This window comes from Budorcas taxicolor, chromosome 6, assembly GCF_023091745.1.
Source record: "Budorcas taxicolor isolate Tak-1 chromosome 6, Takin1.1, whole genome shotgun sequence".
NCBI classification, from domain to species: domain Eukaryota; kingdom Metazoa; phylum Chordata; class Mammalia; order Artiodactyla; family Bovidae; genus Budorcas; species Budorcas taxicolor.
Genome location: NC_068915.1, coordinates 71415413 through 71440943, shown reverse-complemented (window position 1 = coordinate 71440943; position 25531 = coordinate 71415413). Strand labels below are relative to the sequence as shown.

The following is a 25531-nucleotide window of genomic DNA, read 5'->3' as shown; positions in this document are numbered from 1 at the left end:
GCATGGGGTGCGGGGTGGGGCGGGTTGGGAGTGACGCGAGGAAGGCCGGGGGCGGGAGGTGACGCGCGCGCGGGGACCTAGTCGCCTCAGCTCACGTGTCCGCGAGATTTAAAAGTTGGCAGCGCGTGGGGCGGTCTGTCTGGACGCGGAGCCGGGAGAACAGCGCGCCGGGGACGCGGAAGCTCAACCGGAGCACTGCTCGGAGCGCGCGGCAGGTGCAGCGCAGGGTCCCGGGATGCTGCGAGCCGCGAGCCGTCTCCCCGAGCCGCCGGCGGGGCATGTGGCCGCCGGGTCCCCGCTCCTGCTGCTGCTACTGCTGTCTTGTTGCGCGGACGACTGCGGAGGTAAGAGGACCCCGCGCCCCCTGGGACACCCGCGCCGCGTCCAGTCCAGTGCCTCTTCTCCCCGCTCCGTTCCTCGATCTCTTATCTCCTTTCCTCGTCTTTACTCTTGGCTGGTGGGATTTGCCACACCCTCGTGCCGCGGCGCACGGGTCGCCACCTCAGGGTAGCCAGGGCGCACATGTCTGTGGCCCGGCTCGAGCCTGGACCTGGGCCGGGGGAATCTCCCAAGCCGGGCAGCCCCCTCAGACTCGGGATGTCCAGCCCGCTTGATTTATGGGTAACGGGAGTTAAAATAGTGAAAATTAAAACGCTTGTCCTTTGATTACAATTACTGGAGGGATTGACAATGAAGCAAAACTAGAGTGGGTGTGATGCGAGGTCGACTTGGAAAGTGCTCACCTTTCTTGGTGAGTGAGCTCCCGGACTGTTCAGGTAACCCTGAGCAGTAACAAGCCCCTTTCTAGCAGAATGGAAAGGGCGAGCGTGGGCTCTGTGCCTCATAGGTTATTCCACACCGGATCAAGAATGTAGAATTGGAGAAGCAAGGGTGCAAGCCCGCCTTTCCGTCACTGCTGCAGCTAAAGCCATTGAAGGCAGCTACGATTCGATAGTAACAAGGACTTCTGTGCCTCGCTTAGAGGAAGTGAAAGTGTTAGTTGCTCGGTCGTGTCCGACTCTTTGAGACCCCACGGAGCGTAGCCCGCCAGGCTCCTCTGTCCTTGGGATTCTCCAGGCAAGAATACTGGAGTGGGTTGCCATTTCCTCCTCCAGGGGATCTTCCCGACCCAGGGATTGAACCTGGGTCTCCTGCATTGGCAGGCAGAATTCTTTACCATCTGAACCACCAGTGAAGCCGTGGCCTAGAGGGAAGATGGGGGGAAAGCAAAAGCAAGGTCTGGAAGGGGTGTCCGAAGCTTGGGACTTGGGGTAGGGTAGATATAACCTGTTCCAGTGGAAAAGATCACTTCCCTTCTCCCTTAAGGTTACCTTTCCAAGTAGCCTGAGGGGACCATCTCTCATCTCCCAGCTTTGAGCTAAGGCCCTCCTGGGTCAGCGGTAGCCCTACTAAGATCTTGAATTTTCTAGATCCGCAACGGGTCCCCTTAGTTTCCCTCTGCTCTCCTCTCAGTAAGTGTAAGGGAGGGCCGTTTCATCGTTGTCCGTAATGTTAGGACTTGAAGCGATTAGTGTGGGAACCTTCCCTAACCTGTAGCCCAGCCCCCTTTTAGAGGTGGGGGAACTGACACATCATTCTTTTCCTAATAGAGCTATTTTTATTGCTGTCCTTTCATTGTTTTCCCCCTTTCCTTGGGGCATTTGAGATTCAGAGAGGTGGGGACTACTCACTCCTCGGCTTGAAAAGCAGGGTAATTTGGTTGTGAAATGTAAGCAGTAGAAGCTAGGAGACCTATAAACCTTCTCCATCGCATATTCAGCAGCGATACAGCATGCCCTTTGCAAAGTCACGTTAATCTTTTTCCGTTTTAAATTTGTTATTGGTAAAATTAGGATGGTCGCTTTTATCTACCTTATTCAGAAAGCAGATGGTCACAGTTTAATTTTTTCTCTGCGAAGCAAATATACTTTCCATGCATGCTAAGTACTATATGCTTGCAGTGAATTTTGCATCAGTGAGAGAGAACTTTTAGCAGGGGGATACAGGGGAATTTTCAGGCTACTGGTGATTGGGCAGAAACTACAGGAAGCAGCAGCCATTTTCTAAAAACAGCAAGTTTTGGGTGTTGTTTCCAAAAGAAGGTATCTGCTGGTTGACCAGTCATCTCTTAAATATCCCCACTGTTTCTCAAGTTAAGGGATGAGATACCTCTTTCCCTACCCAGAAATCCCCCTAGACTACTCTTTTGTGTCTTCTTTCCCCTTCAGACCTGCTGTTAATACTAAAAAATTAATTTTATCTCTCTAAAAATGTGATGAGAAGGGAAGAGGGTGCATTTACTCTCATCTGATCTTCCCTGGTGATCTGCTATATTCCTGAGCCCTGACAATTAGCACTGGAGGGGAAGCTTGACATACATAAGCCAAGCCGGGAGACAATTCACCAAGGTTAATCATTATGCAAGGTGCAAGTGGATGTATCAAAAAACAAAGCAAATGCCACAAAGCCGGAACAGGGTGGGCGGGGTGGGGGGGGGCGGGAGCCGGAATTGTGTCAATAAGTGTAGCATCCTCAGCAAAAATGTGTTAGCAGAGCTGCAATGGCAATAAAAAGGTAAAGGGCCAGCCACAGAGTTGGTGGCTGGAAACAGTTTACCATTCAAAGAACATTAAAATGAAGACAGAAATTTCCTAAAAGAGAGGTACCTTTGGATATCTGCAACAAACTATCTCTTGACACGGCCTCTGACAAGAAGTGATGAAGTGCTCAAGACTAAATTAAGAAGTGTCTTTTCCTACTCATGAAATAGTTCTTGAAATTCAGTCAGCAGTAATGATTTCTGATTTCCAAATCCTACACTGACTAAGTACTAGCAATGAGAAAAGAAAATGGACACTACTTTTAGAATAGCAGGATCTGCTTTTCTTTCTGTTACACATGGTGTATTTACAGATGCACAAGCTGTTGATCCATATTATTTGCATTAGTTATATTGTTCAGTATAAAACTAAAGATTTCCCTTTATGAGATAGTGTTAAGTATAAATATCTTGAAATTGATCAAAAATAGTGCAGTTGTTAATACAACATTGTAAGTCAACTGTGTGTGTGCACTTAGTTGTGTCCAACTCTTGGTGACCCCATGGACCGTAGCCCACCAGGCTCCTGTCTATGGAATTTTCCAGGCAAGAAAACTGGAGTGGGTTGCCGTTTCCTACTCCAGGGGATCTATTGGACCCAGGGCTCAAACCCAACATTGGCAGGCAGATTCTTTACCACTGTGCCACCGGGGAAGCTCTACTGTTAATAAAAGTCCTACTTTTAATAAAAATTAAAAGCAAAAACAAAAAAAAAATCCAATGCTGTTTTCAGGATATAGAAGAGAGTGGCACTGTCCTGACAGTATTTGGGAAAGTGTCTAGCACTACTATTTGATAATGTAAAGCCCACATCCTGGGTATGTTGAGAGGAGAAGCGCATCAACTTTAGTTAACAAATAGACAAAGGGGACATTTTTTCCTCTTATGTTTGGATTCAGCCATAGGATATTAACGCTTTTCTACAAATTATAGGTAAACATTTAAAAATTCTGGTTTCTCTAACCTTTCTACCCTGAGACTGTGCTTATGTGTTTTGTGTAACAGCCACAAAGTATCCCTTTTTTATTATATAAATACTTGGGACTAAGTTAGACAGTGGCAGTTTTGGTGTGGCCTGGGCCAGCTTGGGGACATGGAAGGAGACAAAGTCTCAAAGGTCTTGGTAAGGCTGTTGGTAGGGGGTGCTTCCACTTTTACTGGAGGGTGGAGGATAGTCAAGCAAAGAAAGAATATGAAAATGTGTTCTTTAAACAGAAATGCCCCGTCAAACAGAGATTAACCCTGGTATGATGAGTGGAGAAATCAAAAGTACAGGCAGGTGAAGACTGCATCCAACAAGTGAAATTCCTTGTGTATTTCCTTGCATCATACTCGACTCTGGTTCTCTTCAATCAAATACTGCTCTCTCCCTTTATCGCCCTTTCTTTCACCTTCCTATTTTTCAAAGTTGTGTACGCTTAGTAACAATAGGTGAGTAATGCATTCAAGCTATAAGGAATGGTCCGATGGCCTGTTAGATTTTTTTCATGAGAATATTTATATCCCTCTTTTGGAATTATTCAGACTTGTTAAAAAGCTTACACCTAAAACGTTTCTTTGAGCTGCCTAGTTCTGTCAAATAAGAGGCATCCTGTTTCTTTCTGCAACACAGTGCTCACTGCCTCTGGCTTTTCACTGTTATCCATGGACTAGCCGCATCAGTTTATCACCAGGAAGCTTGCTAGAAATGCAGACTCTTGGACTTGTACCCAGATCACTGAATCAGAATCTCATTTAGTCAGATCACCAGATGTTTTGTCTAAAAATTTGAGAAGCTCAGCTTTATCCGTTTCTGAAAACAGAATCAACTTAGAATAACAGTCACCAGACAATAGTGACTTTGAGATATACCTTTGGGCTAGGATAAGAAATATATAATTGAGAAGTGCGTAAGACTGTTTGTGTACTTAGAATAGCTGTCCCATGAAAGGGGATTCAAATAAATGAACTCTTGACTAGGGACTACATGATCCATGTAAGTTACTTCTAATGCTGGGTACAGAAAATGTAGTTAAATACTGTTACTTTTATTAGAACTTAGCTTCAATAACAGCATAAATTTGAGTGACCTCAAAGCAAGACTTGACTGAAAAGTGGCAGAATTAGGGGGAAAAATCTGTTAGGATTTGGAATCGGTCATACCTGGTTTGAGGGCTTCCCAGGTGGCTCAAGTGGTAAAGAATCTGCCTGCTAATGCAGGAGCCACAGGAGACCTAGGTTGGATCCCTGGGTTAGATCCTCTAGAGGAGGAAATGGCAACTCACTCCAATATTCTTGCCTGAGAAATTTCATGTGCAGAGGAGCCTGGCGGGCTACAGTCCATCGGGTCACGAAAAGTCAGACATGACCGAGCCTGCACGCAGAACTGATTTGAAATCTGCTTCTGCTACGTATATATTTTGGTGACCTGAGACAAATTATTTAATCTTTCCTTCCTTCAGTTTCCTCATCTTAAAATGGGAATAAGGAGAATGGCTACCTTAAAAGGTTGGTTTAAAGGTTTAAGGACATGACATGTTTTGATGCTTGACATAGTGCCTGTGGATTCCCTGGTGGCTCAAATGCTAAAGAATCCACCTGCGACGCATGAGACCCAGGTTCCGTCCCTGGATCAGGAGGATCCCCTGGAGAAGGGAATGACAACCCACTCCAGAAGTCTTGCCTGGAGAATTCCATGGACAGAGGAGCCTGCTGGGCTACAGTCCATGGAGTTGCAAAGAGTTGGGCATGACTGAGAGACTAACACTTTCATTTTCACAAAAGGGTATTTTCTTAATTTTAGTAAGAATAAATGTATATATATATAATAAACAATAATTGCATTTAATATTTATAATTTATACAGCATGAATTAGAAAATTAAACCTGTGAAGAAAATATTACTTTAGAGGCTATAAGCTAGTTAACATTTTATTTCAACAATAATTAAGGCCTTAACAAGTAATTCTTTTTTTAAAAGACCTTTACTGAGATACAGTTTATGTACCATAAAATTTATCTGTTTTAATTATGTAACTCAGTAATTTTTAAGTGGACTTAAAGAGTTGGGCCAGAGAAGGCAATGGCGACCCACTCTAGTATTCTTGCCTGGAGAATCCCATGGGTGGAGGAGCCTGATAGGCTGCAGTCCATGGGGTCGCTAAGAGTCGGATATGACTGAGTGACTTCACTTTCACGCATTGGAGAAGGACATGACAACCCACTCCGGTGTTCTTGCCTGGAGAATCCCAGGGACGGAGGAGCCTGGTAGGCTGCTGTCTATGGGGTCACACGGAGTTGGACACGACTGAAGCGACTTAGCAGTAGCAAAGAGTTGAGCAGCCATTTGCCTATTCATGTTTCCTTTTTTTCTATTGATTTGAAAGAGTTCTATCCTATAAGGATATCTGCCATCACCTTTTTTTAAATATGTTTCATATATTTTGAGAGTTTTTGTTTGTTTTTTAAATTAATTTGTGATTTATGGTATAAATAAGTTTTCATAAAGGTGGTCAAAAGGTACAGACTTCCAGTTAAAGTGTTAGTCACTCAATTGTGTCCAACTCTTTGCGACCCCATGGACTATATAGCCCACCAGGCTCCTCTGTCCATGGAATTCTCCAGGCAAGAATATTGGAGAGGGTAGCCATTCCCTTTTCCAAGGGACGTTCCTGACCCAGGGACTGAACCCTGATCTCCTGCACTGCAGGCAGATTCTTTATCATCTGAGCCACCAGGGAAGCCCCACTAGTTATAGCAAGTACTAGTGATTTACATACAAATAAACGTAAAGTTTACATAAAGTTGTGCTATAACATTGTATTCATGCATTTACATGGATTTTATGTGATACTTCATCATCTAAGTTCTCTTTCATAATCACATTAGGAATACCCTGGAGGCATTGTCTTACTTGAAAAATGTTATTTCAATTGGTTGAATATCTTTCTTTATAATATTCAGGTCAAGCCAGCATTAAACCCAAACTAAAAAAAAAAAGTGTCTGTAATAAATTTTTCTTCCTGCATTATGATACATAGGGGCATAAGTGACTCTTCAAGCATTCTGAATTAAGTAGAATGGATTTCTTACTTTTTTTGCTCTGTTTTACAAAACTTTTAGTAATTTTACTTCTCCTTAATAAATGAAGTATTGATTCATCTCTACCAAAAAGAAGAGAGAGAGAGAGAAAAGAAAGAGTTGTGTGGCTATCACAACAATAGAATTTTCCATCACCCTCCAAAGATCTATTATGTCCATTTGCAGTCAGTCCCCATTCCTACCCTCAGCCCTAAGCAGCCAGTGATCTAGCGCTATAGATTTGCCTTCTCTGGATGTTCCATATTAATGGATTCATACATTTATATGTATAAATATAATCTTTTGCATTTGCTTATTTGATTTAGCACAATCTGTTTGAGATTCATCTCTGTTGCAGCATATGTCAATAGTTCATTCTTCTCTATGGACCACAATTTTCCATTGTATGGATGTACTACATTTTGTTACTTCACCAGGTGATGGACATTTGGAGTGTTTACACTTCGGGGCTATTATGAATAATGCTACTGTGCATGTTCATGTACAAGTTTTTGTGTGGACATATAAGTCTTTCACTCTTGAGAGTAATGTCTTTGTAATGTTGTTAGAGTTTCTTTAATAATTATGTCTCCTTGGTTGCTGGTGGTTTAGTCGCTAAGTCATGTCCGACTCTTTTGGGACTCCATGGACTGTAGCCCTCCAGGCTCCTTTGTCCGTGGGATTTCCCAAGCAAGAACACTGGAGTGGATTGCCATGTTCTTCTCCAGAGGATCTTCCCCACTCAGGGACTGAACCCCAGTCTCCTGCATTGCAGGGGGATCTTTACCAACTAAAACACCAGGGAATCCTTATACTAAGTCAAATCCGGAGATACCTAATTGAACTAGGAGAATGATGATATACAGTGAAAAATGAGAAATATCATCCAAAAATGAACTATATATAATGCTTAGTTTTAGGAGAAATATTGTAACATTAACTTGTGAGTATAACTTTATTTTTAGGTGCTCCAGTATTGCCTCAAGGATTACAGCCTGAACAAGAATTACGGTTGTGGAATGAGGTAAAGAATTATCATTACACAAATTAGTGGAAATTTACCCTTTTTAAAATTATCATGGTAAAGTGAAATAATGTAATTGAGCTTTGTGATTTTAGCAACATTCTGAATTCATAATTTTTTTATTAAATGAAAGAAAGAAAGATGAAAAGAAACCAAAAATACTGTAAATGGTGAAGATGGCAGAAATAAATCCTAATAATAGAATAATGAGAATAAATATGAATGTGCTAAAATACACCATTTAAAGAGATTATCAGACCAGATGTTAAAAACAGATTCAGCAATATGGTCTATGTAAAAGTCACACTTGAAGTAGAAAACCAAAAGTGGTTGAGAATGGAAAATGACACACCAAATAAATATGAACTGCACAAAAATTGGAGTAGCAGTCTTAACATCTGATAAAATAGAATTCAAGTACATGAACCATTTTAACAGATAAACATATGTTGATAAAAGAGCAACAGAGCAAAAAGATACAGCCATCATTAATATGTATTAACAGAAGTGAAAGTGAAAGTGACCCCATGGACTGTAGTCCATGGAATTCTCCAGGTCAAAATACTGGAATGGGTAGCCTTTCCCTTCTCCAGGGGATCTTCCCAACCCAGGGATCAAACCCAGGTCTCCTGCGTTATAGGTGGATTCTTTACCAGCTGAGCTACAAGGGAAGTCCAAGAATACTGGAATGAGTAGCCCACCGCTTCTCCGGGGATCTTCCCGACCCAGGAATCAAACCAGAGTCTCCTGCATTGCAGATAGATTCTTTACCAACTGAGCTATCAGGGAAGCCTGTATTAACAGAAGAATCTCCAAACTTATTTAAGAATTGATAGAAATTCAGGGAAAAATAGGTAAATGAACATTTGTAGTTGGAGATTTTAATATACCTCTCTCAAAACTGATAGTTAAAGGAAATAGCACATAAGTAAATATGTCAAAGACCTAACAACACAATTCATGAATTTGAGCTATTAGAAATATTTTAAAAAACATGTACTAAATAGTATACACATTCTTTCTGAAGATAATAGGGGCATTTAAAAATGTAGTCTGTGTCTTAGAAGACAAGAAAGTTCCCATAAGTTAGAAAGGATCCATTTAAAATGGATCTCCAGGGGATCTTCCCAACCCAGCAATCAAACCCAGGTCACCTGCATTGCAGGCAAATTCTTTACCATCTGAACCACCAGGAAAGCCTCTTCCAAGCAATGGCCAGAGTCCTCCAGTACTATGTTTACATACAGTAAATGTAGCTAAAGGATCTCTGTAAAGTATAAATTTCCTCTAGAATTCTGCTATATAATGTTCACTTAGTTAAGGAATTTCTCTTCTCCTTTCTTAAGAGTTTTGTTAATCCTAAATAGAATGTGAACTTAATCAAATATTTTACCTGCACCAACACTGAGATAAGCAATATGCCTGTCAACCACAAATTGGCACTTGTGTGGGTGCTTGCCATCTACCTCTACAAGGTTTAAATCGTGTGCAGCTGTAGCTGCTGACCTTCAACACTTCCTGAAAAAGTTCAGGGTGGAGAGCAGAAATGAGGCACTCTGTGCTTCAGGAAACTGGCAGGACAAGTCTTCAGATAGTTAGATATTCTCAGGAACTGGTTTTATGATCTGAATTTTTATATCTCCTCTTCTCTAGAAAAGCACTAAAACCCTTCATGATGACAATTGTCTCTTGTGACTAGCAGAAGCTTCAAAAGACCAGCAGAAACTCTCCTCAAAAAAACATGCACTTGATTGCATGTACTCTCCTTTTACCAAAATCACATGTAAATTGTCCTTTCCCAGTACCTCTTTGGAGCAGTTTCTCAGAGCTAACTGGGGTGCTGTCTCCCAGGCTACAGTCCTCATGCTGCTGCTGCTGCTGCTAAGTCGCTTCAGTCGTGTCCGACTCTGTGTGACCACAGAGACGGCAGCCCACCAGGCTGCCCTGTCCCTGGGATTCTCCAGGCAAGAACACTGGAGTGGGTTGCCATTTCCTTTTCCAATGCATGAAAGTGAAAAGTGAAAATGAAGTCGCTCAGTCATGTGTGACTGTTAGCGACCCCATGGACTGCAGCCCACCGGGCTCCTCTGTCCATGGGATTTTCCAGGCAAGAGTACTGGAGTGCGATGCCATTGCCTTCTACTGCCCCAAATAAAACTTAACTTGCAGCTTTCACTTTGTGCATTTTTTTAAGTTGACATGCCTTTTCTCCTTTAATCTATAATCGTGATGAATTACATTAACGAATTTCTCACTTGAAACTATTAGAGCTAGGATGAGAATTCAGCAGAGTTTTGGATATAATACCAATATACAAGAATCACTAACATTGCTTTTCACTAAGAAAAAGTAATATGAAAATACTACATCATTCACAATGGCAACAAAAGCTATAAGTATTTAGGAATTAACCAAAAATACACAATAGCTTATATGAAAAAATCAAATTTTAATAAAGGAATTAGAAGATAATGCAAATATTTGGAGAGACATTCTTTGCTGTTGGATGGAACAATTAATTTAATGTAAGAAAAATATTGATTCTCCCCAAATAGTTTATGTAGATTCCATAAAATCAATGTAACCCCAATCAGAATTCCACTTAACTTTTGTTTGGAAAATTTATAAATTTAACCTACAATTGATACAGAAAAATAAAGGTCTGCCAGTAGCTAAGGAACTTTCCCTACCAGATATCAAAAAATACTATACTGTACTAATAAAAAAGGCATAATGAGGGTGTAAGAACAGACAAATGAACTGGTGGAAGTGAGACTAAAGCTTGGAGAGTTTAGCTGACATTGTCAGTATGCTGTCATTGTCCTTTGTCATTCACCATTCAAGCACACTCAAAACTTAGTATTTCTAACTGCAATCACCTGTGACTCTGCCTCTTTGACCTGTGCTCAGGACAGACCAGAACTGCCTGGAACCACATGCCTCCAGCACTGAGAACAGCCATCTGGAAAGCCACCTAGATATCCCCATGCTCTAGAATATCCCTCTCCTGGGTATGCAGCCCAAACATATTCTCCTACAGAACCGTATATGGGGACAGACACAAGGAGGTAATGGGGTGGGTGGAGGGAACAGGCTATCCATCACTGGGAAGTAGGTAGGCAACATGAGTCGCGTGCACGTTATAAAGGACTCTGTGGTAGTTAGGAGCAACACACTAGAGGCATCCAGGAACAGAGAGTGATCTCATAGTATTAAGAAAAAAAAAGTAAGAGAATATTATACACACACACCAAACAACAGTACAGATTTTATAAGAACATAAACAAACAAAGGATACACATCAGAGTAGGCAAGGGAAATATAAAAGAATAAATAAATAAAGCATATCCAATGATGATGGCAAGCTATAAAGTGAGGAGAATACGTTTATACCTAAGCCACCCCTAACAAAATACACGATGGAAAAGGTTGATGGTAAGGACCGAGTACTAAAGAGTCTTAAATAGCATGAGTGAGTGAGTGAGTGAAGTCACTCAGTCATGTCCGACTCTTTGTTTAAATAGCATAGAAACTCATAAAATCTCTTTTAAGGGCCTCTGCCTTGGTATATCATGATGCATGCTTGTTGTTGTTTAGTCGCTAAGTCATGTCCAACTCTTTTGTGACCGCATGGACTGTAGCACCAAGCTCCCCTGTCCCTGGGATTTCCTAGGCAGGAATACTGGAGTGGGTTGCCATTTCCTTCTCCAGGGGATCTTCCCTACCCAGGGATGGAACCCAAGTCTCTTGCATTGGCAGGCAGATTCTTTTCCACTGAGCCACCAGGGAATCCCCAATAACACATGCTAGAAATATATTAATAAGATGACAAATTAGATAATAGATATTAATGTAGAATATAAAAACATGTATTTTAGCTTGAAATTATATTTCTGTGAAAAATCTTTGAAAAAAACTTTTAGATGATAACGCTGGGGGCAAAATCAAATGGAGTTGTAAACCTCTATAAATTCTTTTATAAAAAATACTTTAAAAAGTAAAATGTTTAGAACATATAGTTAAGCTTTCTACCAGAGGTTTTCAAAATTACAAAGCTATTCAGACACTAGAAATACGTACTTTTCAAACCAAATACAGAGACCTAACCATTTTCAAAGGGATTAATCAATGGACTCCACAGAGTTTTCAAAAGCAGTTAGTGGTCCTTAAAACCATCAGGCCCATAAACTGAGTAAAATGAACAAGTGCTTTCCCAAAGGGAAAGACAGCAGGTAATACAGCTCTGCCTTTTAAAGAAAGGAGTGCAAAGGCTGAAAAGCTTTGTAATTATCTACTAATTTGATTAACTGGAGTTTTTTCTTATTCTGATGGTTTTATTCAAGCAATATTGATGCACTGATTAGTGAACCCTGAGTTTCAAGGGTCTTTGGACTTGACTACTTCACACAGATGGGCTGCCTGGGCTGGGGGTGGACAGCTCTCTCTTGAGCAAATAACATATTCAGATACCTAAACATCACTATTTGGGGGAGGGACTACTTCCTCCTACCCTACTAAGGCAGACTTAATTGCATTTGGGGATGATACACTAAGCATTGGTCACAATTCAAAGCTGAAAAAAACCTTTTAAAGCTTAAAAACTCTTTTGGTTTTCCTCTCTCAACTGACTTCTTTTTATGTCCTACAAGCTCAATACAATTTAATTAAAGAATATTTATTGATCACTTATTTGAGCACGTTAAATAGCCCCTGACCTCAAGAAGTTTACCGTGTGTGTGTGTGTGTGTGTGTGTGTGTGTGTGTGTGAGAGAGAGAGAGAGAGAGAGAGAGAGAGAGAGAGAGAGAGAGAGATTCTGAAAAGAATCTTCAGAAGCGGGAGCAGGTGACTGGACACAAGGGACAAATAGAATAAAACAATCCTCCCAATACAAGTTTTGTGAACATAAAAAGGAGACACAAACATATGCTTTTCTGTAATGCTATACGTTACCACATATACTTTTGTTATCCTCTAAGTTAGAGACGTGGATATTTTAGTTCATGTTTTAGTTTACTTTATGTTTATTGGAAACAATAAGGAGCTGAAGAAATCATGATTAAAGGATATAATTATCCTCCCTTCAGTTAAGTGTGAGAAATTAAATTCAACAAACAATTCTAGAATTAAAAGGCGACCCCTGAGATGTTATGTCATAAATAGGGCTCAACCTAAATCATCTCAGACAGACAAGAATCAGTCACATTTTTTCCAGTCCCATTTTAAAAGGCCACTAAACCACTCTTATGGCAGAAAGTGAAGAGGAACTAAAAAGCCTCTTGATGAAAGTGAAAGAGGAGAGGGAAAAAATTGGCTTAAAACTCAACATTCAGAAAACTAAGATCATGGCATCTGGTCCCATCATTTCATGGGAAATAGATGGGGAAACAGTGGAAACAGTGGCTGATTTTATTTTGGGGGGCTCCAAAATCACTGCAGGTGGTGATTGCAGCCATGAAATTAAAAGACGCTTACTCCTTGGAAGGAAAGTTATGACCAACCTAGATAGCATATTCAAAAGCAGAGACATTACTTTGGCAACAAAGGTCTGTCTAGTCAAGGCTATGATTTTTCCAGTGGTCATGTATGGATGTGAGAGTTGGACTGTGAAGAAAGCTGAGCACTGAAGAATTGATGCTTTTGAACTGTGGTGTTGGAGAAGACTCTTGAGAGTCCCTTGGACTGCAAGGAGATCCAACCAGTCCATCCTTAAGGAGATCAGTCCTGGGTGTTCATTGGAAGGACTGATGCTGAAGCTGAAATTCCAATACTTTGGCCACCTCATGCGAAGAGTTGACTCATTGGAAAAGACCCTGATGCTGGGAGGGATTGGAGGCAGGAGAAGAAGGAGACGAAAGAGGATGAGATGGCTGGATGACATCACCGACTCAATGGACATGAGTTTGAGTAAACTCTGGGAGTTGGTGATGGTCAGGGAGGCCTGGCACGCTGTGATTCATGGGGTCGCAAAGAGTCGGACACGACTGAGCAACTGAACTGAATTGAAAATAATAAATACCAGTAATTACTCTAGACACCCAGCTTAGTGCTTAACTTATCAGCACAGTTTTTAATGATTAATATAAATCTCTTATACTACAGTTTAAAATCTTTCAAAGTTTCTTTTAAGGATAAAAGCTGAGGACAGCTAGTTGCCAAGCATAGTCAATAAACCTTCACTGTAAAATAGAATCATTTTCTAATGCTGGCTTCTTGATAGAAAACTAAAAGATGGCTCGTGTTGTGTAAGAAAAAGTTTTTAGTGTATGCTCTTTATCGTTTAGCACATATGCTATTTTCCTGTTAGTTTAGATGATGTGCTTAGATTTACATGTAGTAAAGAACCACGTAACAGGATGCTCCTTAATTTTGAGGCCATTCTTTAGTCACCACACACATTTCTCAGGCTGAATAACACTAAAAGTTTTTCCCCTCAATGTTTGAAGCATCTCTGTCTCTGATGATCCCTATGACTAGAAATGGGGATGTATACCCCTGTGCCTGGGGTCAGATCTTGGGGAAATTCCAATTCCAGGACTTCTTTAGATAATTTAAAAGGCTCCTCCCTCTCAAATCCAGAGTCCTGAACAGTCAGGGCTGTTTTAATGAGTAACCTGACTATACAATCTGCTTTCTCTTTTTTGCTATTGTCTGTCTGTTTCCAGGAGGTAACTGGAATTTTCATTTCTTTTACAGATAAATGATGCTTGTTTGTCTTTGTTATCCATGCATCCACAGCCTCAGGTAATTCCAAATGGAGTTGTTTCAGAGTGATGTAAGCATTTGTGTCATGCTGAAATGCTGCATTTCTCCCTCTGGACCTGTCATGATTTTATGGACTTATTAAAACATGTCAACATATTAGAAATTATTATATCATCGGCAGGTAATAATGAGTGACAAGAGTTTATGTAAGGTGCTAGGCTTTATCTCTAAGAAAAATAGATATGCAGATAAAATACCCATATTTCGAAAGTAAAATGCTAATTTCAAAATGAAATTCTGTGTTAAAATGTGTCTATTGCTATATTAAGGGACTAATATCCTGGTCCCTCAATTGAGTTTTCAACCCATGGAGAGATGAACTTACAGAGTCAGATTTAGGAGATAAAAATATCATTGTAACTGAAAAGTCAGTTTGTGAATGGGCCTTAGATACACTGACCTTACTAAAACTACCCCCAGAATTAAACTGAGGTTAGTCAATGACTCAAACCTTCGGCCAGAATCAGGTTTTGTGCCACAGGGCAGTGACAAGGCAAGAACAACGGGCCAGAGAACTGGCTACCTAGCAGGAAAGGGCTGAACAGAATGTGCCCAGTTTCTTGCTGCCAATCATCAGGTTAACTCATTCCTCTTCCCACAAGAAACACCTAAGAGAGGGCTGGGGAGAGAGGAGTATTAGTCTAGCTCCTATACCTGGAAGTGATACCACCCAGGGTTCCTGGCCTCCCCCAATAAGTAGAAATTGACTAGAGGCCAGGCAAGAAATTCAGACAAAGGTTTTTGGGGGCTCCTGTTGCAGCAGAGGGGGCAAGAACAAGTAAAGGTTCCCTTGCTCGCGCTCCCTGGGTGTTGGGGTGGGGACTGGTTCCTTATATGGAGTGGGCGTAGGGGTGTGTCCAGGGGTTGGGCTGGAGGGATGGCTTAGGTGTTTTGCCCACCTCTCTGGTGGTGTCCAGTGCAGACTCAGTACTCCTGCTTTTGCTCCTGCCGCTTCAGAAGTAGCGGTTGGGTTTTTTGGTCTATTGGTATCTTTTTGTCCATAAATTGCCCCAACTGCCCAAACATCAGTTATTTTTAGTTCCATATAGTTTCTTTGTATTTGGTTGCTCAAGGAGAGCTTTGTTCAGGTACAAGCATTACAGCAAGAGGTCCTGGGTCCCCGCCTATCTCAAAAACATGGGGAGGAGTGGGAAGTAAGTGTGTCCTTACACGTCTCTGCTGGATGCTGCTCCTTCTGTCTTCAGTTCTGTCTCTCAGTGCCGGTGTAGCAGAGTTAGCCTTAGTGTCTTACCTTTCTGAATCAGCATCACAGTCTCCTGATCAGAGGAGAGGGCTCAGCAGAGGCTCTTGGCTCAGCCTCTCTCAGTGCAGTCAGCTGTGTGCCTGGGGTGACTCCACTGCAGGGTCTGGCCAGGGTGCAGTGCCTGTCCTTTATGTAGTCCTTCCAGAATGTCATCCTGGCCCGTGTGGAGTAGCAGCCTTGTAAAGTGCTGCATTTCTGCTGCTGCACTGGTTCCTCAGCCTGCAGAGGACCACTTGCAGCAAGTTACAGGCATTAGGTGGTAAAGAGAAATCAGAATCACAATAGGTTGACGTTTACGAATGATATTTCAAATTGCTTGAGGAACCTTGGTGGATATATAACATGGGATGGATATTAGCGCACAAGCTTTTGCATTATATATAAAATCCAGGAGCACCCTCAGAATCACTTTTATGTCTGCAAAATTAAAAGGATGAATTTTAAAGCACTCATCTAAAAACCATAAAAGTAAATTAGGCTTTTATTGGCTTTGGAGACTGTGTGCCTTTTGAGGAGATCTTGGTAAATTTACTATGAAATCTTTTACACTAATTGATACCATTAAAAAAATAATTTTCACATTAGCTATTATGTGTATGATTCTCTGAAGAGTTCTTCAAAACATTTTTATCAAATAGAAAATAAAGGTTCTTTCAAAAGGTCCATGATAAAAAAATAAAATATTAAAAATCCCATATGAGAAAAATCCTTAAACAGTTGCAGCTCGGTGAATATTGGCTTCATGTGAAAAGTTGCTGGAGGAAATATAATTCGTTTGGAAACTTTTTCTGTCAGCCTTCAGTGTTGTTGCCACACCTCATCTGACTTAGAAGCTGTTTTCTAAGGAAACACCCATATATCTGAATTTATTCTTCTTTGAGCTGAGACACATGATATCACTAGACTTTTTTATTGTTTTGTATTTTGCAGCATTTCTAGATGGGCCGTAAAATGAAGTTTCAGGAATTTATTTCTAGATTTTTCTGGGCGACCCGCATACCCAACCATGAAGGGAAAAAGTGAAAGATATATCAGTGTTCACACTCTATTTTTTCTCTCATCTAACTCCTAATCATAGGCTTTTCAGTCAATACCAGTGCAAAACTAGGTCAGACAACCTAGCTGTGTGTGGTACTGGGCAAGTAAGTCACAGTCTCTTAGAATCTCACTTGCTTTATATGTGAGAATAATAATTCCCATCCTGTATATATCAAGCTGTGCTTTAAGGACAAAGTGTGGATTATGTGTTTGAAAATGTTTTATAATTTACTGAAATACTATATACATATGAACCATTTAATATAGTTAATAAATATCCCAACAATTTGCACTGGGCAGGCAAACAGAACAAAGCAGGCCTCTGACGTGCTAGGAAGGGTGTTCAGAGAAGCTGCTTCATGACTCCACCTGTATCCCTAAGCTATAGCCTACCCTGTTAAACATGTGTGTGCCAAGGGCAAGGGTCTTGGTGGCCCTGAATAGTCCTTCATGACACATCTTCTGAATTAGCAGTAACTGCAGCTGTAAATCAAGCTTTACAGATCACACATTTTTTTAATGCTACTGCTGTTAACTAATTGCTCTGTCTATGGCACTGTGCCAAGAGCTTTACCTCATGTAATCCTTCCAAGAATTCTGCATTGATGTTGCCATCCTTGATTTATGATGGCAGGAACTGAAGTTGAGATAGGTTAGGCAACCAGCCTAAGGTTACACAACTAATAAAGAGGAGAAATGGAAGTTGCACTGCTCTTGAGTTGCAAGCTGCTCAACTCCACAGATGCCCCCCACCCCATTTCACCTTATTATTTCCAATACATATTTATTAAATAATCAATTGTTTCTGATGTGGCTATGCTGAATTCTATGCAAAGCAGGTTTTGTCCCTGCTTGTCCCTCTGTGCTCCTCCTAACCACACCCCGCTGGCTGTGAGCCACAGGAGCCCTGCCCTGCTTCTACGCTCAGATACTTTGAAAAACCTGATCCTGGGGTGTGCAGTCAGCAGCCTGGAAGGGTGGGAACTCAGCTTAGGTGCGCTGTGCATGGCCTGGGCTTCCTCCCATCCAAACTCCCATTGTTTGCAAACAATTGCAGGATTCTCAAATTAGCCAATAATGAGTAAATTCAGCAAGGTTCACAGTTTTGGCAGGTAGATTCAGACTTTGCAGCAAGCTGAGAAGAATAACCCCTCTTTTTGCACTTCCCTCTTTACTCTCAGTCGTAGAATTTTAGCAAATACTGAGAAGTTTTGTATCTGGACTCACAACGGAAGACTTAATCAGTGCATATGTGCAATATATAGCTTTTTTTTTTTCCTTGTTGGAAAGACGGTTTTATTTTTAGGAGCCAAATTTTTTGTCATGAGAGAAACTGAAGAATTTAAAAAGTTTCAATGGGCCACAAGAATAATTCTATTTAGGGTATTGAAATATATATCCTCACGATCCTGACATTTTATGGTTATTTCTTCTGTGCAAATATTGTTAAAGCAGAAACATCGTCTGTGTATCTTCTTATTTATATTAGGCATCCAATGCATTGGAGGAGATTTGCCTCACAATTATGCGGACTCTACCAAAGCCCCAGGTAAGGTTCAAATTGTGTTTAATTTGTAGGCAAAAAACAATTGTTCAGAAATATCTCGGAATTCCTCCTGGAAGAAAATACATTCAATTTAGGAAGCATGCTAAGAGGAGCTATAAGAACGAACATAAGTTGATTTTGTATAAGAAACAAATACTTCAGTTTTTTGATGCCTGAGAATTTAGGGTCATATTAGTGGAGTTTGCAATCATCCAATTGGAAAATCACATGTCCCTCTCAAGTATAAGATGTGTTCTAGTTCTGATGAGAGAAATTTGGGGTCATTTTGGCTCTTTCTCTCTCCCTGAATCATACTACAGATGGAGAACAGATGCATTTTTCTAAGCTTGGAGGTTAGGACAGTGTACTTGTCAGAGAGGACATTAATAATGAAAAAAAAAGCAAACTATATTGTCCATGTCGGTTTGAAAATTATATTCTTACGGTGATGTCTTGGTTTCTTATTAAAATTATTATTTGATTCTTCTGGGAGAACTTTTTGTCCTGAAGTGAGGCAATGGAAACTTGAAAAATGGCATAATGTGCCATACCTCAGTTGATGTTCTGTATCTTGTAGGTGAACTAATTTTAAAACTACCTTATTAAGGATAAAAGCCTCAGGTTTAGAAAATATTTTTCATTAGTAGTTTAACCTATTATCGCTGGTATGTTCTGACTTCCATACCTCACACATGCAGTAATTCAAAGAAAACAATATTTTAGAAGCATAAATATTTTTGGAAACTGTTTACAACTGTATTTTTTTCTGGTGTTTTTAATGGTGACATTTTCCAAACCACTTAATTGACTTTTTATCTAATTAACAGAAAATATATGACAATGGTGTTTACCCATGAGTTTCTGTTTACATTAAAAGCAAACAAGAACAGAAAAGAACAACAAAAAGGGAATGATATGTCTCACTCTTAAATTTTTGGAATGAGAGAGGACTCTAGAAAAGTTTATGGAAGGAAGCAAAAATAACTGATAAGTCTTACTATGCAGTGACAATTACAAATAATTTGATGTGATTCCTTCTAGTCTTCTTCTCTGCATATTCTATCATGTGATCATATCAGAATTTCCCATTCCACCACTACAGAACACTCAGGATGTTTCCAATTTTTTGCTCTTATGAATAATGCTGTAGTAGAGACCTTTTTTCATACTCTTATCTATAAACAGTTTTTAGTTAATTGCCCGTTTATTTTTAGAACAATATGTACTTAACTAATTTCAGTCTTATATTTTATGTATAACATATGTAGCACATGTTTTAAGAATTATAATCTTATAATAAATTATAAATTGTATACTCTACATTTATAATATTTTATACATATTTCTTATTATTTTCTAATATAATATAGTGATATTTATAAATCTCTTTTCAACAGGAAACAGATGAAAAAGATAACACCAAAAGGGTAAGATGATTTCACAAGTATATACATTTAAAAATAATCAGGAAACCTCTGATCATTCATAGTAAAGCTCACTACTTTTTTTTTTTAACAGTTCTTATTTCATTATTCGAAGACTCGAAAGTTGGGCAATTCAAATGTTGTGGTAAGTTGTAGAATTACCTATTAGTGATCACTTGTATTTTTTTAAAAAAACTGTTTTTGCAATTTATCTCATAGAGCTAGATCAAGATTCATGTTTTTTTTTCTTTAAACATGTATATATAAATGAACAAATGCAATTCAGTATTTATTATACATTTATTTTATATCTCAATAGCTACAAGTACTTTAAATCTATTCATTTATTCATTCAACAATTATTTACTGCGTATCTTCTATGTACCAAGCCAAGGACAATTCTAGGTACTAGAAATAATGGCAGTAAGTGTCATGTAACTTACATTTTAGAGGCCAAAAAAAAGCAAATATGATTAAGTAAATCATGTTGGTTTAGATGTTGATTACTTCAATGGAAAAAGACTTATGCAAAGTCATTTTAAGAAATATTTTAAAAGATGATTGTCAAAAATGTAATTATTACCTGCAATGTGGGAGACCCGGGTTCGATCCCTGGGTCAGGAAGATCCCCTGGAGAAGGGAATGGTAACCCACTCCAGTATTCTTGCCTGGAGAATCCCTTGGACAGAAGAGCCAGGTGGGCTACAGTCCATGGGATCGCAGAGTTGGACATGACTGAGTTACCAACACTTTTACTTTTTCAGAAATATTGACTTATATTCCTAAGAGCTCCTTATTTATAACTAGGCATTTAATTTGAGAATTTATTCTCTCAGATTAGCCAGATACCAATAACTTTAATTCATTTCACTTCTAAATTGTAGTGGTTATAGTGGTGGTTTTCTAATTGTAGTGGCTGTAGTGGTGGTTTTCTTTTTGTATGCATGGATTTATAAAGTGCTAACCAAACTATTTCAGTGTTTCGATCTAGAATACTTAAAAATTACTTGACTATAATATTCTTTCTAAGCTTGTGACTCACTATCATGGACCATTTTATGGAATGAGGAACATAGTGTACTTTAAACATATGTTTACCTGTAGGAACGTGATTATAAACTTAGTTTTAAATATTTATCTCATTGAATACAACTTCTCTTATGTGTGAGGAGTTGAAAGTTAGGTTATATGGGCTTTAAACCAAATACACATTGAACTGATTAACAGGTAACCATTATAGACAGCTTAAAGTAATCCGTTTGATGAATGAATTCAATGTTTGTGAGAAGGTTCCATTGAATGAAACCGTATCAAGTAGCCACATGTCTCAAATGTGCTTTCATTTTCTTCTGCTTGGCATCTTGACGTCTTGGAAACATGTATCTTAGTCACATTTTTCACTATCAATGACACATTGCCATTTTTTGTGTCTCCTGTTGTCTTGTTCCACGTGTTCAGTTTTAAATGAAATATATATTTTATAAAGAAGATTACTAGATGTGTGTATAGTATAATCTTCCAGATGAACATGTTCATGATGAAAAACTGATTCTCACAGAGTTGGTTTCATTTATCCCAGACCATTCTTAGTAAGTCTGGAAGCAGATAGGCAGCTTTTTGCTTTTCAAAGATACAGGCAGGTGTTTCCCTTAGTTCAGGCCCTCAGGAAAGAGCTTCATCAATGGAATGATTGAGATTCCCAGCACAGAACTGCCAAATTTTATTCCATCTCTTGGCTTATTATCCACGGCTCTTTGAAATGCTTAGGTCACATCTCTCTTGTTCTTTTTTGGCTGGAGCGAGGATAGTGGGTAAAAACAAAAACAGATAGGAAGCCGTCTTTATGCCCAATGCTGAGGAGCCTCTGTGCTCATCACGTGTGTGTGTTCGTGTCTCTCAGTCTTCTGTCCTGCATCCGCTGCTGCAGCTCGTCCCACAACTGCATGAGAGAAGAATGAAGAGGTTCAGATTGGACGTATGTAACTCACTGCACACTTGCTTCGCCACTCTGTGTGGGGCAGCCCTTTCTGCTTGTTCCTAGGGGTGGTGGTTTATAAGATCTCCTGGATAAGCCTCATGTAACAGCCAGGTAGCCTACAGAAGAGCACTTGTTTGCAGGAGTATTTTCACACTCAGGAAGAGGAGAACTGTCCCCCTCCCCATAATATATCCCTTCTAACTCAGGCTGTGGGCAGTGAGGAGAGCCTGGATTAGACTTCCTTTCAAGGACTGGCCCCTCCCAGTGAGGAAACCTATTCATTCTTGGTTTGAGAAAGGACATGGCAGAGAAAGGACATTCCTATCGAGTCATTAGATAGGAATAGGAGAAAAGATCAAGGACCTTTACTGACCCCTCTGTGTACATGTGGCTTGAATGACAAGCTTTCTATCCAGGTAGTAAAGCATTAGTAAGAATAATGTTGATGAAGTAAATATATCAGAAATTAAATGTAGGTATTTTGTTTTTTTCCACAATTAGCAAAAATATGGCCCCAATTCAGTGTCTTATGTTTAAGGTAAATATAACTGAATTAACATATTTTTAAACTGGAAATTTTGACATTTTTACTGCCCTTTGAAAAGAATCCTAATTCTCTCAATGATGGAAGTTTGTACACGTTGTTCTTATGTAATGCCTTCCATTGTTGGAATACATTATAGTTTTCAGTCTTACGGGATCTCATTTTATTCTTTTGACAATTCTGTTCATACTTACATAAGTATTGTTATGCCTGGTTTACAAAAAGAAAAACAACTCAGAATAGTTAAAGGAGTTTCCCAAGATCACAGTAGTGAGTGGGATTAGAGACTACAACAATTTCTTGCCTTCTAGTTTAGGGAAATATTTTTCTCCACTATGCTATTCCCTTGGTAGTCTAATCTTGAATATTTCTATTATTTTACTGTTAAATTTTTCTTAAGTACCATATTAATTTTATTCTTCTACTACCAAAAGTTTTCAAATACTTTAAAAAATGCATACAGTTTAGGCAAATAAATTCCTCAAAATTTATTTTTGTGATCATTATCTCCTCCATAAATTCTTTACATGGTTGAACTAAGCTTCCATCATGGAAGACAATACTGCTGCCAACTTTAATGAGAAATGGAAGAGGAACTGTAGTAGCCCCTTAAAATTTTAGAATTTCCAACATGAAAAAATCAAATCAGTTGTCAACTTTCTAGAAATAATATATGCTTTTGGAATTAACTTTTACTTTCTGAAGAGTCTTCTTGACTTATGAATAGTATAAGATTGTAATTTAAAAATCCAGTTTCTTAAAATACAGCAGCAAAATTATTAGTTTACTACAACATTTCAGTGTTATTATTTGCAAAATCAAAACTACTCAGTAGTGTGGCCAGTGTGGTACTTTGTCTCAGTGTTCCACCTTGAGTGAGACTATATTTTCACTTTCATGCATTGGAGAAGGAAATAGCAACCCACTCCAGTGTTCTTGCCTGGAGAATCCCAGGGATGGGGGAGCCTGGTGGGCTGCCATCTATGGGATCGCACAGAGTTGGACACGGCTGAAGCGCTGAACTCTAACTTGGTAGTAATATCTTATTGGATAAACGATAGCTCCTAAAAGTATTTCACAGCAGGCTAGGTTTCCTAGGAATCTATGAGAAAAGAAAGTAAAACACGAATTAAAAAAAAAAATTACATTTAAGTATTTTTTCTGGGCCTAAATCGCCGAATTTTAAACCATATTTTTGATAGTGAAATATTTTGGGTTCTTAAACGAATTTTCAGTTTTTAGTAGAGTCAAACACTTTCCTTACATTTTCTTTGCTGGACATCCTTACCTCCATCCCAACATGGTTTTTAGCGTTACCTCCCAAATTCTTTTATATACTGTTCTATTGCCAATGATAAAACTAAAAAGAACTGTGTGTTTGAGTTTGAAAACTTTAAATTTGGGCACATTTTAACTTATATGTTATCCTATCTTTCTTTTTCTCTGCTTAATATAAAAACATAGCTGATCTTATATAACCAAATAAATATATAGTTTTTATATTTACATTTTTAAATATTAAAATTTTCCATCTTTAAAGTAATTTGAGGGGGATTTATAGTCAGGATGAGAACTAGGTATAGAATGTTCAGAATTTAATATACATTTGTTATAAAGCAAGGATTTCAAAATTTTAATAGCTGTCAGGGACATTTCTTAAAATCTAAAAATATGATTATGTTTATGGAATATTTGAAAAGGGTCTTGGTGACAAATTTCATAGTGATTACTGTCCTGATACTTATATAAGTAGCTTTTGAAAATAGGAAGCTACAAGAACCAACTCTATAGAAATCATAAAATGTTACATATTTTTCTATTAAGTTCAAAATGAAATGTTTGAAAAAAGAAACAGTTCAAAATATATCCACAGTCAATAATCAGTTTGTTCCTACTTTTTTTAAATTACCATTTCAGTGAATATAAGTATATGGGGAAAATTTCCTCGGAAGTCTCAATGAATAAATATAGTTTACCAAAGTTATCCCTCAATTTCAATTTAAATTCCTGTATTTGTATATTTTAGCTATGACACAGTACTATTTTATATTTTTTGCCTGTTCATTTGTTAGCACATACAACATGTACTATAAAGAATTTATTTTATTCTAACAAATTGCTGAAAGGAGATTATAAATATAGTTACTTATCTATGAAATGTCTTCTGCCTACTTGTTGATGAATATACATATAATTGACAAATTTCCTGAATATAGAATCTGTTAGACTGTTAGGGAAATTAGATTAAAATACAACACTCTGATCTTACTGCTAGTATCACTGAAGATTCTTCAGGTGTAAATACAAAAATTACTTAATGATATGAATTATATACCCAAATCCTTGATTCCCTCTTTATTTTATTATGGTGGTTGAAAATAACTATATCCTCAAGAAGCATTTGCATTTACTTTTACTGTTAGATTTTTAATATCCTCATTTTCTCTTCCAGGAAGAACTCCAAGGTCCTATTGCAAGCCAAAGTAGAAGATACTTTTTATTCAGGGTATGCATGTACTATAATTCTTTAAAAATTCAATCAATATCAGCATTGAAAAGTATTTTCACTGTGTATTTATTTATATTGACTTGTAAGTTTTAATTGTTTTTAAGTTTATCCCAAGATATTTGATATCAAGGTTACAGTCTGAGATTCACTTCTGTTACCACGTTATTGCTCTAATATTATGGTATCTCTGATCTCTTCTCTAATCCAGTATTCATGTTAGTAAATACCCCAAATGGCATTCACTTGTTTCATAGTTTAGTTCCATAATGTTTCATGTGCAGGAAATAAGTGTCTCAAAGGTATATTACTCCTGAAGTTTTTTTTTTTTTGGCTGCACCATGTAGCATTCAGGATCTTAGTTCTGTGAACAGGGATTGAACCCATGCCTTCAGCTGTGGAAGCACAGAATCTTAACCACTAGACCACTAGGGAAGTCCTGATATTACTCCTTAAGTTCTAATGAAATATTGAGCTAAAGAAATATTAGCCAATGGAATATTTAGCTAAGGAATGTCAACATTATTATAAAGTCTAAGCAGAGCTATGTAGTAAGATTTGTATTTTGGAAACTAATTCTAACAATAAATTGGAGGAGAATGGACTGAAGGAAGGAGGAAAATAATAGATAGGGAAAACATAGATAAGGAAGAAATAATACCACTCATTGAGATCATTAGTCTGCTTTCTATGAAAATTAACTTTCCTCCTCAGTTACATTGCTTTGTTTCTGACTTACTATTTTCCAGCCACGCAATGGAAGAAGATCAGAAGGTTACATTTAAA

At 38.7% G+C, this 25531-nt stretch overlaps 1 protein-coding gene across 1 annotated transcript; it reads left to right on the top strand.

Annotated features, from left to right (window-relative positions):
- The first annotated feature begins 235 nt into the window (after window positions 1–235).
- Window positions 236–25530, top strand: NMU (neuromedin U). Its single transcript, XM_052642343.1, has 9 exons — window positions 236–344; window positions 7624–7682; window positions 14377–14424; window positions 18237–18296; window positions 19691–19720; window positions 19812–19862; window positions 21618–21692; window positions 24692–24745; window positions 25495–25530. The coding sequence occupies exons 1-9, from the start codon at window positions 236–238 to the stop codon at window positions 25528–25530; spliced, it is 522 nt and encodes a 173-aa protein (XP_052498303.1).
- The last annotated feature ends 1 nt before the right edge of the window (window position 25531 follows it).

Coding starts and splice junctions, on each gene's coding strand:
- NMU (XM_052642343.1), top strand. CDS start 236: ATGCTGCGAGCCGCGAGCCGTCTCCCCGAGCCGCCGGCGGGGCATGTG. Junction 345..7,623: donor TTGCGCGGACGACTGCGGAG/GTAAGAGGACCC, acceptor CTTTATTTTTAG/GTGCTCCAGTATTGCCTCAA. Junction 24,746..25,494: donor GAAGATACTTTTTATTCAGG/GTATGCATGTAC, acceptor ACTATTTTCCAG/CCACGCAATGGAAGAAGATC.